General features: G+C 40.7%; 3 protein-coding genes across 3 annotated transcripts in view; 1 reads left to right on the top strand and 2 right to left on the bottom strand.

Moving 5' to 3' along the window:
- The window catches only part of LOC101859368 (histone-lysine N-methyltransferase SMYD3), a 17601-nt gene extending 11449 nt beyond the window's left edge, over positions 1-6152 (top strand). The window contains exons 9-13 of the mRNA XM_013089471.2: positions 600-636; positions 1468-1527; positions 1794-1965; positions 4222-4330; positions 5071-6152. Of these exons, the coding sequence (XP_012944925.2) occupies positions 600-636; positions 1468-1527; positions 1794-1965; positions 4222-4330; positions 5071-5172 (480 nt within the window). The 3' untranslated portion in view covers positions 5173-6152. The remainder of the gene's footprint in view (positions 1-599; positions 637-1467; positions 1528-1793; positions 1966-4221; positions 4331-5070) is intronic.
- Positions 5679-7634, bottom strand: LOC101859604 (piggyBac transposable element-derived protein 4). Its single transcript, XM_005110881.1, has 3 exons — positions 7445-7634; positions 6573-7024; positions 5679-6143 (listed from the first exon to the last, which is right to left on the bottom strand). The coding sequence occupies exons 1-3, from the start codon at positions 7632-7634 to the stop codon at positions 5679-5681; spliced, it is 1107 nt and encodes a 368-aa protein (XP_005110938.1).
- A 3110-nt stretch (positions 7635-10744) lies between these two features.
- Positions 10745-12436, bottom strand: LOC106013519 (the record flags this gene model as incomplete). The annotated part of the gene is given in 1 exon segment (XM_035973033.1): positions 10745-12436. A coding segment is annotated over 1 exon segment (935 nt), but the record flags the coding sequence as incomplete, so codon positions are not given.
- Positions 12437-14656: the final 2220 nt, after the last annotated feature.

Raw genomic sequence — 14656 nt, forward strand, 5'->3', positions numbered from 1 at the left:
CTTGTAACACCTCAAATCTTCGGCAGTTATATGACCTTATTATGTTACAATTGCCGTAAAACTCTTACTAACACTAAAAATCCAAGACGACCGACCACCCATTGTTGAGGAGAAAAGGGGTCTTCTTAGACAAGTGGCACTGGTTCTTTTAGACAGGGTCATTAATTTATAATAAAAGAAACTCAAAGGGGAAGTGGGAGGTGGTCATTTGTTCGGGTGGTTGTCTTGGACAGGTGGTGGTGGTGGTCTTTGACACTAGAGTAGATCTATAATAACAAACAATAGCATTTTCACTGGGCTTTTCCATTTTCAGAAAAATGCTCAATGCACATTACATAAAAAAAGATATCACATCTTAAAGATTAGTCGACTTGTGTGTACGTAAAACACAGTATTATGCATATATATATAAAGTGTGTACATGTATACAAATCTATGAGAAAAACAGTCTTGCAGTGAGCTTGGCAATGTGTTCACTAAAAAATATAGAATGCAATAAAAAGTCACGAACGGTCACAATAGAATTGAATCTAGGCTCGGTTGTATTATGATTCGTTCTTCATTAACGTCTCACTTTGTTTTATTTTTCTCAACTCCAGGAAAAGATGATGTGTTCAGTGGAGGGCGGTACGGAAGGTAAGCGGATTGCTCCTTTTTCTTTTGTTGGGTTGTACTGAGTAGAATTTGTTTTTGTACTTTTATTTTTTTCTTTAATTACCGATCTTCTCCTCATAGGTGGCCGTAGTGGCATGCTATGAGATGCCAAAATCCATGTCTGCAGTGATTTGATAGAACACTATATCTCCCATTTTTTGGAGACAAAAAAATGAAGATGCTTCTGTTTTCGCATAATGTCTTATTGAATTTATTTTTGTGAAAAGATGTTGCTGAATTTGGAAAGTTTTTAAGAAATAACAGGTATATATGCTGTATCGAGTCATTTTTGTTACCTAATTTAAAACGGGATTTGGTTTTCTCTCAAATGAGTTCACATGGAGTTAAGGCGTTTAATGGATGTGAGGTTGTACTTATTATAGAAAATAGGTAGCATTTTATTGATCTCCACAAAGAAAAATTTCCTGGGGGCATGGTAAACACACATACACAAGCATATCAACACAACGCACATTCACAAACACACACGCGCACATACACGCGTGCCCACACACACACACACACACACATGAGCGCTCATACACAGACACAATGTGCACATGCACACTCTCAAAAACACACACACACACACACACACACACACACACACACACACACACACACACACACACACACACACACACACACACACACATGCAAAAACTGTTTATGTGAAAAGAAAATGGGTGATTTAATAAGTTAAAATGCTTGAAAGAATTAAATGAATTGTTTAGTCCTTCCTTTTTTTATATTATGTCTGTTTACTGTAGTTTTAAGTCTGTATAATGTTGCTTTGTTTTGTTTTTCATGCAGGAGACTTGGCAAAGGTGAAAGCTTGTTTAGACAAAGTGGAATCCATGCAAAAAGCCCAAGGTAAGAATAACAGAGTTGACAGGAAATTTTATTCATTTTACACATCATTCTTGCTTTCTTAGCTCCTTACCTTGATTTGTAAAATGGAGCTCTCGCAAAATGCCTTTACATCAACGCATCAGCTACAGTTATATTTTATTTAATTATTTTTTGGTACTTATTTTTTTAAAGAATATTTTTAGATAATTAATACACTGTCCTAGTTTTTGTTCTTCAAGTCTGTAGTATATATTATGTTAACTTCAACACTGTTTATTCTATTTCAGAGTCATCAGAGAAAATCCTAGAAACTTGCGACAAATGCCTGTCAGAGATTACTCTCCCAAGCACTAACGTCCACTTGGTGCGGCTGATTGGGAAAGGATTTGATGCAGCAATAGAGAGCCAGGAGTTTGAGAAGGCTTTCTACCTCGGCATAAAAAACCTGAAGCCCTATCAGTGAGTGTTTCTCCATCAATTTTTAAAAAAAAGTTCTGTTTTTTTTAGTTGAGAGTTTTATGGCACTTAAAACACAATAAGGTCGTATAAGGGCCGAAGATTAGAGGTGTTACAAGAGAGTAACAAACACAGAAAAGAAGTAGGAGAGATCAGGACGATAGATGTTTGATAGGAAAGAAGGAGCAAACTACATCAGAGCAACGGTCAACTCCCCACATTGGAGTTTCATGGCACTTGCAACACAATTTGTGTAATATAAAATGCAGAAGATTAGAGGTGTTACTTTAGACAAAAAGAAGAAGGAGAGAGAAGGATGATAAATGTTTTATATATAAATGAAGGAGCAAACCACACCAGAGGGCCTACCAAGTGCTCATCATGATACTTTAAAAAAAAGGGGTGGGGGGAGGGTGGGATGGTCCTTTGTTCAGTTGAATGTCTTTGTCAGGTGTTTTTGACCCCCTCTCTTCTCCCCACCCCCACCCCCCATTCTTAATCACGGGTCTCAATATTCCGCTATTTAGCGGATTTCCGCTATCGCCATGTCCTCCGCTAAACTCCGCTACTGCGAAAGCGGGTCAATCGGAAAGAGAGTTTCTTGGAGCTGAGTGATTGCCAGGTCCCGGGAATTACCCGGAAATTTGAAAAAAAATCGCTGAGACGCGGGAAAATACATAAAAGATGTCGAATATTATTTGAAAACCAAATCCGATAACGTCTTTAAGTTCATTTTTGCCGGTCGCGATTGTGATGTTAATTCAACTTTTCCCGTTGTGAGAGTACGTTTCACGCGAACAGGCGGCTATGGCGGCAAGCGGAATTGTGTGACACCGAGGCTCGACCGGAAAATCAAGATCTCAGAAATTTGTCTGTAAAAGTCTGAATACGCAACATTTGTAACATGCAGGTTCTGCATTACAAACGTGGTGTCGCCATGAAAATAATGTTCGTCACTGAGCTGTTGCTTGTGGGAGCAAAAAAATAGAAAAAGAAAAGAAAGTTATACAAGCGTCTTGTCGGGCTCGTCATTGTGACCGGTCAATGCGCGCGTTCTGAGCGCTGTGAAGTAAAGGACTCCGTAATGGGGGGGGGAGATTATTGATTTTTTAAAAAAGATACACTCGGGGATGGGGGGGAGGGCTGGACGCAACACGAGAGGACAAAAAAAGAAAAGAAATTGGAAGCAAATTTTAATATTTAGAATTTTGATAACTAGATCTACTACAGCTCTCTGCAAAGTAAAGTGCGCGTTTGTGCATGCCTTGTGTATAATCGGGATCTGTCATAACTACTTGTAAGCGTGTTAATGAACTTAAGGCAGGGGCCTAAGTGTTCGCGTTTCATTAGATGGGTGACAGTAAATTATGTCTCTATATTTTAGCTTTTTGTTCAAGATTCGCAGATTTTCAGTGTCACTGTATCTTGCCCTCCAACAGTTCTTACACCTCTCACTCTGAATAGGTTTACTTGAGCTATTCAAGTTATTACTTTACTTTGAGTTTGAGCATTAATTTTGTCTTTCACATTTATTATATGAATCATTACACCCAGACTGGTTCATGAAAGTCGATATTCTGGTTTTCCCAGGCTCAAAACAAGATTCATTTTTATATAGTTTACATAGGCGAATATGATGAAGGTAAAATATAAATAAGTCGCACAAGAACACAGTGCGCCTCCACTTTCTGTATGTAATCAATATTGTAAATATTTGGAAAGTGACTCTTTCTTGAAATTATCTTCCAAACCCTCAAACTGGTATGAAATAACCTTGCTTTGATAAATTGATGGTTTTTATTTCAACATTCTAGGGTCTCCCAACAGTTTAATAATAGTGGGTGTCTCGCGAAAATGGGCTTCTGTCGCGATCACACGGAAAGTTCCTCCTTTTTAAAAATTCTGAGTTGAGACCCATGCTTAATGTAAGTTAAAAGATCATTGACACATGACGTTTACTGTGATCCAAAATAGCCCCACAGACGGTAAAGATCCCAGATGTGCGTAGTAGTACTTACAATTTGTGAAAGGCATGGGGGCATGCCCTAGAGTGTGGATTTGGGCTATATAAATGCATTTATTATCGCTGTTGATTGTAGATATTTGCTGTATAAATACATTTATTATTAGTATCGTTGTTATTATCATTATTATTATTATTATTTTTATTATTATTATATTATTATTATCATAAGTAGGTCAGGTATTTTCCAAAAGTGGGGTCTCAAGTTGACTTTTTTACCCCGTTAACCTCCCCAGGACGCTACATCCAGCTTTCAGTCCGTGCGTCGGATACATGTACGCCAATCTGGGCAAACTGCTGCTCTTCCTGGGCAAACTACACGAGGCAGAGATGCACTTGATAAAGGTGAGTCCTTGTACAGGGTGCCCCGTTGGCAGGATAGGATCTGGTTGTTCGGGCTGATTAATGATAATTATCATTGATAATTGCATTAACAAAAAAAAACCCACCCAAAAAACAAAAAATCAAAGAATAAATAAACAAATTAAAAAAATTAGTTTGCTTAAATAACTTTAAAAAAAATAATTTTAAAAAATAAATAAAATAATTCAATTTATGTAGGGAATATTTAATCTTTACTTACAGCATGCTCTCTGCATCATAGGACTATTCTTGCCCCAGCAGACCCTTAAACACTTATTAGAAACATTCTCAAGCCTCTTTAGTGCACACTTGACTCCAAATATGCTCCTGCTGTGCGTCATATAAAATTTTACCTCAGAACTCGGGTCGCCACTGGATCGGAAAAGAAAAGAAATTTTTATTTTTTTGTTTCATCTTTAAGTTCCAGGTCTAAGCTGACGCTGTACTATATGTGAGGCATTGTGGTGAAATCAGGCGCTCATCATAAAAATAAAATCGAAGAAACAGACTTTGTTCCCAGTTTGGCCTATTTGATCAAATTTTTGCTTTTACGCTCATCACCTTTTATGTCCATATAAAAACACATTTCCATATGAATTTTACCGTAAAACGTTGATGAAAGCCACAAAATATGTAATTTTTTTTTTTCTTAGTTTTCAAAGACTCTCAGGCTATAAACACATATCATAATGTTCTTTCCGATCTTTTTTTTTTCTCCCCAGGGCCTTGAAATCTTCTCCGTGTCTCTGGGTGGCAGCCATTTCCTGGTTCATCAAGTGCAAGAACTGTTACATCAGTGTCAGGCAGAGCTCAAGGAAAGTTAACCCTTACAGCACCAGTCACGGAGATATATACACACATACACAGTATAACATGGGAGGTCGAACACAGAGGACTTGAAGTCACACATCTGTTGAATTGTGCCTGCGGTCCCGTTTTTGGGGGGCTTTTTTCTTCTTTATCTTTGTGAGATATACCTCGAACTATGGATGCCTCGAACTACTGAGGCCGGTCCCAACAAATTTGAGCTATCCATGTTATACTGTACATATATATATATTTATTTATATATGAGCCTTTCCTGAAATCTCAGCAAGTGGGTGCTCTGGTGTGGTCTGCTTCTTCTTTCCTATCAAGCATCTATCGTCCTTATCTCCCGTTCTTCTTTTTTATGTTTGTTACTCTCTTGTAACACCTCTAATCTTCTGGCGCTCATGTGACCGTATGCAGTTGCGAGCGCCGTAAAACCTCTACTAAAACAAAACAGGCATCAGTGTCGCTGCCTTGTGTTGCAGCTGCTTCAGGAGGTTCAGCTTGAAAGCTTTCATGCTCATCTTTGCTGTTCCCTGTTCTCTCGTAAGAGCATAGAGAACAAACGCATTGTTCTGCGCAATTTCGAAAATCCAAAAAAAAACCCCTGCTTTTTCCACCATTTGTACGATTTTCGGTCGGTGTTGCTGTAGTACGTGACCCTTTGATCGACTTTGTCGCTGCCACCCGTGGACATGTTGTAGTTGTTCACAACTGTTGGCTTTGTCTTGTTCTTTGCATTGGTGTAGAAGGATTTTTCTGCTTTGGTTGACACAACAACACAAGGATTTTTAGCCTTTTTGTCCTTCCACGCTGTAACGAGCATGGATTCGCCATTCCGCAGGTAGTGTTTTGCCTCCATGTGCTTCATCGTTTTGATGTTTTTCAGCTGAGGTGGGAAATATTTCCTGTTCAGGTTCAGAGTACCAGTGTAGTACAGCGACCGGCCTGAAAGGTACCCGACCAGGCTTCTGTCGTGTAATACCTAAGACAAGAAAAAAAGGGAGAAAATATTAGTTATCCCATAAAGTAGATTTATTTATGGCACGAACAACAGCGTACAAGTCACACTGGGCATCAAAGAAAACAACACTCAAATATGCACAGGCTTACTTTTTCACAGTCACACACTCATCAATGCTGCAACAACTGAGCTGTAATATCAATTCTAAAGGTGGTGAAAAGATAACGGACACTGACTATGAGTCAATATGACATGGATCTAGATCTAAAGGCTAATAAATAATCTTTAAAAAAATCCTTTTTTTAAAAAAGAAAGAGCAGTGAATTTTATCTGGATTTTACAGATAGATCTAGCTGACACAGACACAATTATTTGATGTTACTACTAGATCTAGTACAAGAGCAGTACTGCTACTTACTTGAAAGCAAAAATATGATGACCAGTTCCAACATCTTTCAGGAGCGTATCAAAGACTTTGATGGCCATGCCAGAGTTATGATCCAGTGCAGGGTTGTAGGACGTATGTCTCCCAAAGTAAGGGAAAACACGTAAGACAAAGCCCTTAGTGGAGTCGACCAGTCCAAACGTCTTGATGTGATATTTTTTGGGTTTCGACGGATTGTATTGTTTGAACTTCCATCGTCCAGTAAAGCCCACGACCATTTCATCAATAGACAAATTTTGGAACGGGTAGAATGCTTCTCTGGAGGCCTCCATGACAGCATCAATGAGCAGTTCTATTTTGTGTTTGTTCTCACTGTCTGGATCAGAGCAGTGAAGCATGGTGTGGTAAATGCTTTCGAATCGTTCTCTTCGAAACATGATGTGATAGAAAGCATTGTACATGATTTCTTCTGTTGACCAGTAGTTGCTAACACTAGGTCTAACTTCAAGGCCCATAGCTATGAGCACACAGAAAAATTTCACCATGTCGTACTCCGACACTTTCTCCCATGTATGTTAAACTGACCGTTTTTTTATACAAGGCCTATGTGGCCTGCACCTTTTCTCGTCATATTTATTTGTTGACTTGATAAGATCGTCAATAATGTCCTGCGTGAGAATTACTTTCAAACAGTTGAGAGGACTGAATGACTGGTCGAGGTTTGCATTCACCCCTGGCACTTGTCTTCGGTTAGATCTAGGGGGAAGAGGATCTCCAAACTGGTTTCTTGTTGTACAAACATTCTGTTGGTGAAGTGGGGTTAGATCTAGTCCTAGATTTTGCGAGACTTCAACCCAATCAGTTGCTGCGTTGTTTACAATGTGAGTTTGTGGGCGTGGCCGAGCAGCTGATCCTTCAGTGTCACTAGAGCTATCACTATCAGACTCAAAGTTCATGGCATTCCGCTCGCCATCACTGTCAGAACCACCATCACTAAATTCTACTTCCCTTTCACTCGCTAAGTTGTCATCACTGGCAAGAGTTTGGAACAAACCAAGGGCTTGTTGGGCTGTAAGACGTTGTCGCCTTCCCGAACTAGGGCCTGCTTCATCTCCCCCGTCAGCCATTTTGCTGGTGAAATTCTCAAAACAATTTGAACTGACTTCGCGCGCTCAAAACAACACGAGAGCACCGCCAAAACGCCTTCTTGTAAGTTTAAAAAAAATATCATTATCCGTATCCTACTTCCGTTTCGGAAACGTGGATAATTCATTCAGAAAGTTAGTTTGGAAAACTTCGCACTTTTGATTCACCAATGCTGATAGCTGACCAGTCGGCTAGGTGTCGAGATAAAACGTTTTCATAGCCGACTGGTCGGCTTAGCTGAGGGAATGAGTTAACTCATTCAGTGCTGAGAGCTCCAGAGGTGAACTCCCTTCATACTCTGAGCTGTTTTGTAATGGTTAACATTTTCTCAGTTCTTGAATTGTCTTTAGAAGATCTATGTCAAATTTTGGTTGGTACTTTGACTTTTTAAGTTTCTTCAGTCTCATCTGCATTTTACTCGTGACTGGTACATGGTCACTATCACAGTCTGCTCCTGGCAGTGATTTAGACGATTTAATTGCTTTTCTAAAATGTTTCTGAATAAGTATGAAGTCTATTTGGTTTCTACTTCTATCGCCAGGACTCGTCCAAGTGTATTGTCTTCTTGGGTGATTTTCATACCAGGTGTTTGAGATCATAAAATTATTTTCTCCTCTCCATTCTGTCTGTCGTTCCCCACGTTCATTCTCTTTACCCAGTCCCCATGGCCCAACTCTATCTTTTATCCTCTATCTATACATACACAGTTTTACACGGATAGGTCTAACTCAGAAGACTAGAAATCAGGCATCCGTCGAACTGTGCCTGCGGTCTTGTTTTTTTTTCTTTTTCTTTATTTCTGTAGGATATCACTCCGACTACAGATCCCTCGAACTACCGAGGCCAGTCCAGACAAATTCGAGCTATCCCTGTTATACATTATTTATGTATATATATATATATAAAAAATAAAATGAGCCTTTGGTAGCTGAAATCAATTTCCATTCCATTTCTTCAATCTCTCTCTCTCTCTCTCTCTCTCTCTCTCTCTCTCTCTCTCTCTCTCTCTCTCTCTCTCTCTCTCTCCCTCTCTCCCTCCCTCTCTCCCTCCCTCCCTCCCTCCCTCACTCTCTGTCACACACACACACACACAAATCCCCTGTTTGTCTCTGTGACGATGGACTCATGATTGTCCTGTCTATCATGAGGTTCAGGTAGTCAAACGGTGTTGCATTTGGCTCCATTTCCACTTGAAGGCCGTGATTTCCCGTGAACAGATAGTTGGTTGGGGTTGAAGATCCCTCTCTCCTCTCTCTGTTCGCTTGCTTCCTCCTCCCTGCTGGAGGAAAATCAGCACTGTGGAAAATCAGCACTGTGACAACATTCACCTCTGTTGATCATCTTCATCTTCACAACGGTAATGTCATTCAACAGCTGCCTTGTCAGGGCAGTGCCCGACTCTTGCTGGAATTCCTGGAGTTCCTTCAGGCTTTTCCTGGAGTTCTTTCAGGCGCTTACTGCTGTTCTCCAGGTAGTGAAACACCTCAATTAAGGTCTTTTCAATAGGGCAACGCAGAGACTCTGCCCCTTTCTTTTCACCAATGTGCAATAGGTGACATTGGCAGCCTTGAATCAAAACCTCCGTCAAAACCTCCGGATTCTGCTTAGTGATGTGGGCAGCCACACCATTCAAGTGACCTAGCATCACGTACGCATTCTCAGCACCAAAACTGATGCACTTTTCCCAAGGAAGTTCAAGTCTGGTGAGCTCAATGTCAAGGACTTTGTAAATATTCTCCCCACTTAAGTTACCTTCAGGGGTTGGAACTGACAGGCCGTCAGTGACGACTTTTGTGTCATCATGATACTAAGTAAAAATGATCACCAGTTCACAATATGTAGTCTCCCTATTTTTCTATATTCTGTCTTCCTAAAAAAGACTTTCCTTTGTTTCATTCAGTGCAACTGCTATTTTGTCAAACTGGAAACCAGTCATTTCTCCTCTTGCTTGTGGGAGAGATTTCTTAACATCATTCCTGAAAAGTGCCGTTCTCGTAGCCTAGTGGTTAGGCTACCAGACCCGTAATTGTGAGATGCAGGCCTGAGCTCAGTTTGATGTTGTGTCCTTCGGAAAGGCACTTGACTCAGATTTCTCGTTTGGCTTGATCCCATCGGAGATGGATGTTCAACTCGGAGGTCCCGCCTCTTAACTCATTCAGTGCTGAGCGCTCCAGAGGTGAACTCCCTTCATATGCTGAGCTGTTTTGTAATGACTGAAACAATCTCTCAGTTCTTGAATTGTCTTTAAAAGATCTATGTCAAATTTTGGTTGGTACTTTGACTTTTTAAGTTTCTTCAGTCTCATCTGCATTTTACACGTGACTGGTACATGGTCACTATCAGTCTGCTCCTGGCAGTGATTTAGACGATTTAATTGCTTTTCTAAAATGTTTCTGAATAAGTATGAAGTCTATTATGTTTCTACTTCTATAGCCAGGACTCGTCCAATTGTATCGTCTTCTTGAGTTATTTTCATAGCAGATGTTTGAGATCGTAAAATTATTTTCTCTGCACCAGTCTATCTGTCGTTCCCTGCGTTCCTTCAATTATTTTTGCTTTTTGTGGAACTGTTTTCCCGTCTGTCGAAAAGGGCTTTCTTTTGCAAATGGTGACCCTTATGTTGTTTTTGCCCGAAGGGCTTCTGTCTTCCAAAAAAAGACTTTCCTTTGTTGAAGTTTTATCGTACTGTAACTGCTTTTTTCTGTCAGGTTGGATGCCAATCATTTCTCCTCTTGCTTGTGGGAGAGATTTCTTAACATCTTCCCCGAAAAGTGCTGTTGTCGTAGCCTAGTGGTTAGGCTACCAGACCCGTAATCGTGAGGTGCAGGCTCGGGGGTTCGAGCCTCACCTGGGTTTGACGTTGTGTGCTTGGGGAAAGGCACTCGACTCAAATTTCTCATTTGGCTTGATCCCATCGGAGATGGACGTTCAACTTGGAGTTCCCGCCTCTCAACTCATTCAGTGCTGATCGCTCCAGAGGAGAACTCCCTTCATGTACTGAGCTGTTTTGTAATGGCTGAAACATTCTCTCAGTTCTTGAATTGTCTTTAAAAGATCTATGTCAAATTTTGGTTGGTACTTTGACTTTTTAAGGAGAGGTGGCAGGGGGTTGACACCAAATCTCTTGTTAATGGATTCTTTGCCTAAAATTCATGATATACATGTGTAGGTGGATGGAATAGAAGGATGTGTACTGTAGAAATCACATTTTCATTCACACTTTTTGCATAAAAGGATAAAAAATATGCTGAATCAGCGTTTTTTTGCTAATTTTATTTTCAGAAAATCTTCTAAAATAAAAAAGAGGTAACTTAAATATTTGGCATGGCTATCAACTAAAGCACAGCAAAAGAGGTTACAAAGCCAGAAATTTGAAAACTGTTCCCTGGATAGAGATGTTGGGCTACACCTCTGGACACAATTTGAACTCGGATATTTTAGGGGATGGGTCAACATATTGACCCCAAACTCAAAATGTACAAAAGATAATAGCAATATGGCCCTGTAACCCCTAAGACATACATCTGAGGAATATTGTGTGCAAATTTCATTGAATTTGGTCAGTAATTTCCTGAGATTTACTACAAAAACTGCTGAAAAATTATCAATACGGGCCATTTTGAGAAAAATGAGAATAAAGATTTTCCCCGTTCACCACAAAATTGTGAAACTTGTGTTTGCTACAAAACATCATTTTTTGGCAGCAGAATTCATTTTTACATTATTTCATGGTAAAAAATACTAAAATACAAGCAATTAGACATTCCTTTTGCCCTCCAAATTCATACTACCCCCCTCCTTTCAGAAAATACAACAACACATAATAGCATACTTGAAACACCAACTCTCTAGTCACCTCCACCAGGTTCATAGAACTGTCCAAACCTCTCCTGGAGCCTTTGCTCCTCTCTCTCTTTGGCTTCAGCTTTTAACAGTCTATATTTCCTAGCCTTTTCTGTGACTGCTTCCTCTGCCTTTCTGATTCGGGTGTGGTCGCGCTTGACCCCACGCTTCATTGTACCTACGCTAACATCTAAGTCCAGAGCTCTCATGAACTTCCGCGTTGAAGAGGAGCCAAAGTTGAACTCAGACACTCCAATTGAAACGGCAATGCTGAGCCTGTCTCTGTTAGCAAAAACATGCTTCGGACAGCGGGCCCAAATTGAAGCGTGGGCACTCTCGTTGGCATTCTGAGTAGACTGTAGAATGCAACGGCTCAGCAGGTCTTCGGATGACATCCGTTCAAAAATTGGGCGAATGTTGTCAGTGACTAGCTGGCAAAGAGGAGTCCCCAAATTCTCTGTGTGGCTTCCAGGATCTATACCTCTGGCCTTTGCTTTCCTGAAAAAACACCTCGAGCTTTCCCCACTGGGGCAGAGTTGATGTTGGGGAGCCTCGTCAGTCGATGAGCAGTGATTTACGATTGCCATAATGGCATTTTTCATTGCAGGCACCGTGTTGTTGGACCTGATGGCAGTCGTGTAATAGGCCGGCAGCTTGACAATCACCTTTTCCCTCAGTTTTCCGTGGCCGTTACCACCAAGTGTGACCTTTTGCTTTGACTTTTCACTAACAATGTTACGGAGGGCTTTCCCAAGTCTCTTCCCGACATGATTTACGCATTCATGTTTCTCTACCACAATGCCAGGGTACGGATCAAGTTCATGAATTGCCGATATTGTCTTGGCATCTCCATCACTGATCATGGATATATAGCGCAGACCGTTCTTCAGGATGGATCTACTCCAGATTCGGAGTGCTGCCTCCTTCTCCATTCCACCGCTGGCATAGCACTGTGGTTTGTGAACCCAGAGCCAGAGTTCATACTGAAGAATGTTCTGCTTCTGTAGCCTTACCCCTGTAGTTGCACACATAGGGCAATAGCTAGTGAGGATTTCATAGTCTATGATAAGTCCTGTTTTTCGGTCGATGGCCAAGGCAATTCCAGATTTCGACGTATGGCCCCTTTTGTGCCAGCTCCCATCGAAGGATACGTGGACATCTTTGATAACAGACTCCTGTTCGTCGTAAGCCCTTTTCACTTTCTCCACTGATGTGGAAAGAATGTCCCTGGAAAATTCGTCACACTTCTTGCTCACTGATTTCACATGAGACGAAAATGTTTTGTGGTGAAGGGTAGGCAGGTTCATGATTTCCGAGAATTTGCCTAGTCCTTCATGACCCATCCCTGTAGCAGAAGCGGCAGCGACAGCACGTCTGTTGATGTCATATACAGACCCACATTTTTTTGAGGTGCAAGTTGATGAAACCTCAGCATTGCATTTAGAACATTGCACAGTCAAGAAGATTGCGAGGCCACAAGTTTTTTTTCCATCCACCTGAAGAGTAAGCGAGGGCTCAAAACATTCAGGGCACAAAACATTTTCAAACAGAGGTTTCAAAGTGTCAAGATCGGTGTAGGTCGTTGGCCATTTCTTCAAATCATCAGAAATCGTTGAATGAACAGGTGAATTGTAGGCTAGTTTTCTCTTTGATGCAGAGGTTTGAACTGTTGAAGTAGATGGGCTTGACGAGGGCAATGGGGTAGTGGCTGGCGAGCGAGTTGGAGAAGTGGCGGACGAGCGAGTTGGAGAAGTGGCCGTCTGGGTTGATAGCAATGAAGTGATTGACAAGGGCAATGAAGGTGAAGACTGGGAGGCAGTTTCCACTGGCTGCTTGTTTTGAGTAGCCTTGCTGAGCCGAGCCATCCGAAGTTGTTGTGCACGGCCTCTCTTTTTCCCAAAGGTATTCGTTTCCTTTGTTTTTCGGTTCAAGTTCACCATGTTGAATCTGTAAACACAGAGGTAAAGAGACTTTGTAACTCAAGGGCCTATTTTCTCTATTACGAGCTGCACAAAGAACTAGATCTAGAATGACCAATGATTGGATCTGTGAATACAGAATAACAAAAAACACAACCCTTTAGTATTGAGCAAACAAATAATGAGCGCTACAAGAAAATGCCATTCTGTCTAGCAAAAAAATTGGGCAGGGGTTCCCCTATGGCCGAAGCCATTTTCAAATTTGCTGAGGACAGATCATTAGGACCTTATGATTCCTCACTCCTTGGGCTGTTCTGTTTTTCAGGTCTCAAGAAAATGCCATTGCGTCAAACAAAAAAATTGGGCAGGGGTTCCCCTGCGGCCGAAGTCATTTTCAAATTTGCAGAGGACAAATGATTACAATCATATGATTCCTCCAAGTCTAACATACTCAGAACAATTTCCAAGAACAGGTCACTTGTTTATTTCATAGAAAACGTGACACAACAATCATGCTAAATATTATAACACACTTCCTTTTTATCTGTCTCTCGGAATGCTCAAACCCAAGACTCAAGTACAATATTTTCAATGTATAGTTGTTACAAATGGAATTAAACGGGTTAGAATCTTATGATTCCTCCAAGTCTTACCATGCTCAGAACAATTTCCAACCCATTCACTCTCTAAAATGCACCTACGAGTACGACTGGAGATCTACTCATCATCTAGAATAAATCTTCTAGATCTAGGGTGAAGTTCTAGATCTAGATCTATCTCTGTACTGTGTCAAACAATCTAAGATCATGAGTGAAACGTGAATGGTAACTCAGACTAACGATAGCAATAGTGATCTATAGGGATAGCAGATCTAGGCTCACCACATATGAAAAATAGACAATTACTGAAAGGCAGAGAACAGAGAAAAAGACTTGACGTATAGATCTAGTGTGTAGGGCTTGAGACACGATGTATCGCATGTGTAGAAGGAGAAGAAAGAGAAGGCAAAGAAAGAACAGGTCACTTGAACTGCATTGCGTGCATTGTTTATTTAAGTTTCTTAAGTCTCATCTGCATTTTACACGTGACTGGTACATGGTCACTATCACAGTCTGCTCCTGGCAGTGATTTAAACAAATTAATTGCATTTCTAAAATGTTTCTGAATAAGTATGAAGTCTATTTGGTTTCTATTTCTATCGCCAGGACTCATCCAAGTGTATCGTCTTCTTGGGTGATTTT

Source organism: Aplysia californica, unplaced genomic scaffold (assembly GCF_000002075.1).
Source record: "Aplysia californica isolate F4 #8 unplaced genomic scaffold, AplCal3.0 scaffold00958, whole genome shotgun sequence".
Classification (NCBI taxonomy): Eukaryota; Metazoa; Mollusca; class Gastropoda; order Aplysiida; family Aplysiidae; genus Aplysia; species Aplysia californica.

Excerpts from the sequence above, each read along its gene's own strand:
- LOC101859604 (XM_005110881.1), bottom strand. The coding sequence starts at position 7,634 with ATGGCTGACGGGGGAGATGAAGCAGGCCCTAGTTCGGGAAGGCGACAA. Across the intron at positions 7,025-7,444 it reads CATGAACTTTGAGTCTGATA|CTATGGGCCTTGAAGTTAGA; the intron begins GTGATAGCTCTA and ends GTGTGCTCATAG. Across the intron at positions 6,144-6,572 it reads TTGATACGCTCCTGAAAGAT|GTATTACACGACAGAAGCCT; the intron begins GTTGGAACTGGT and ends TTCTTGTCTTAG.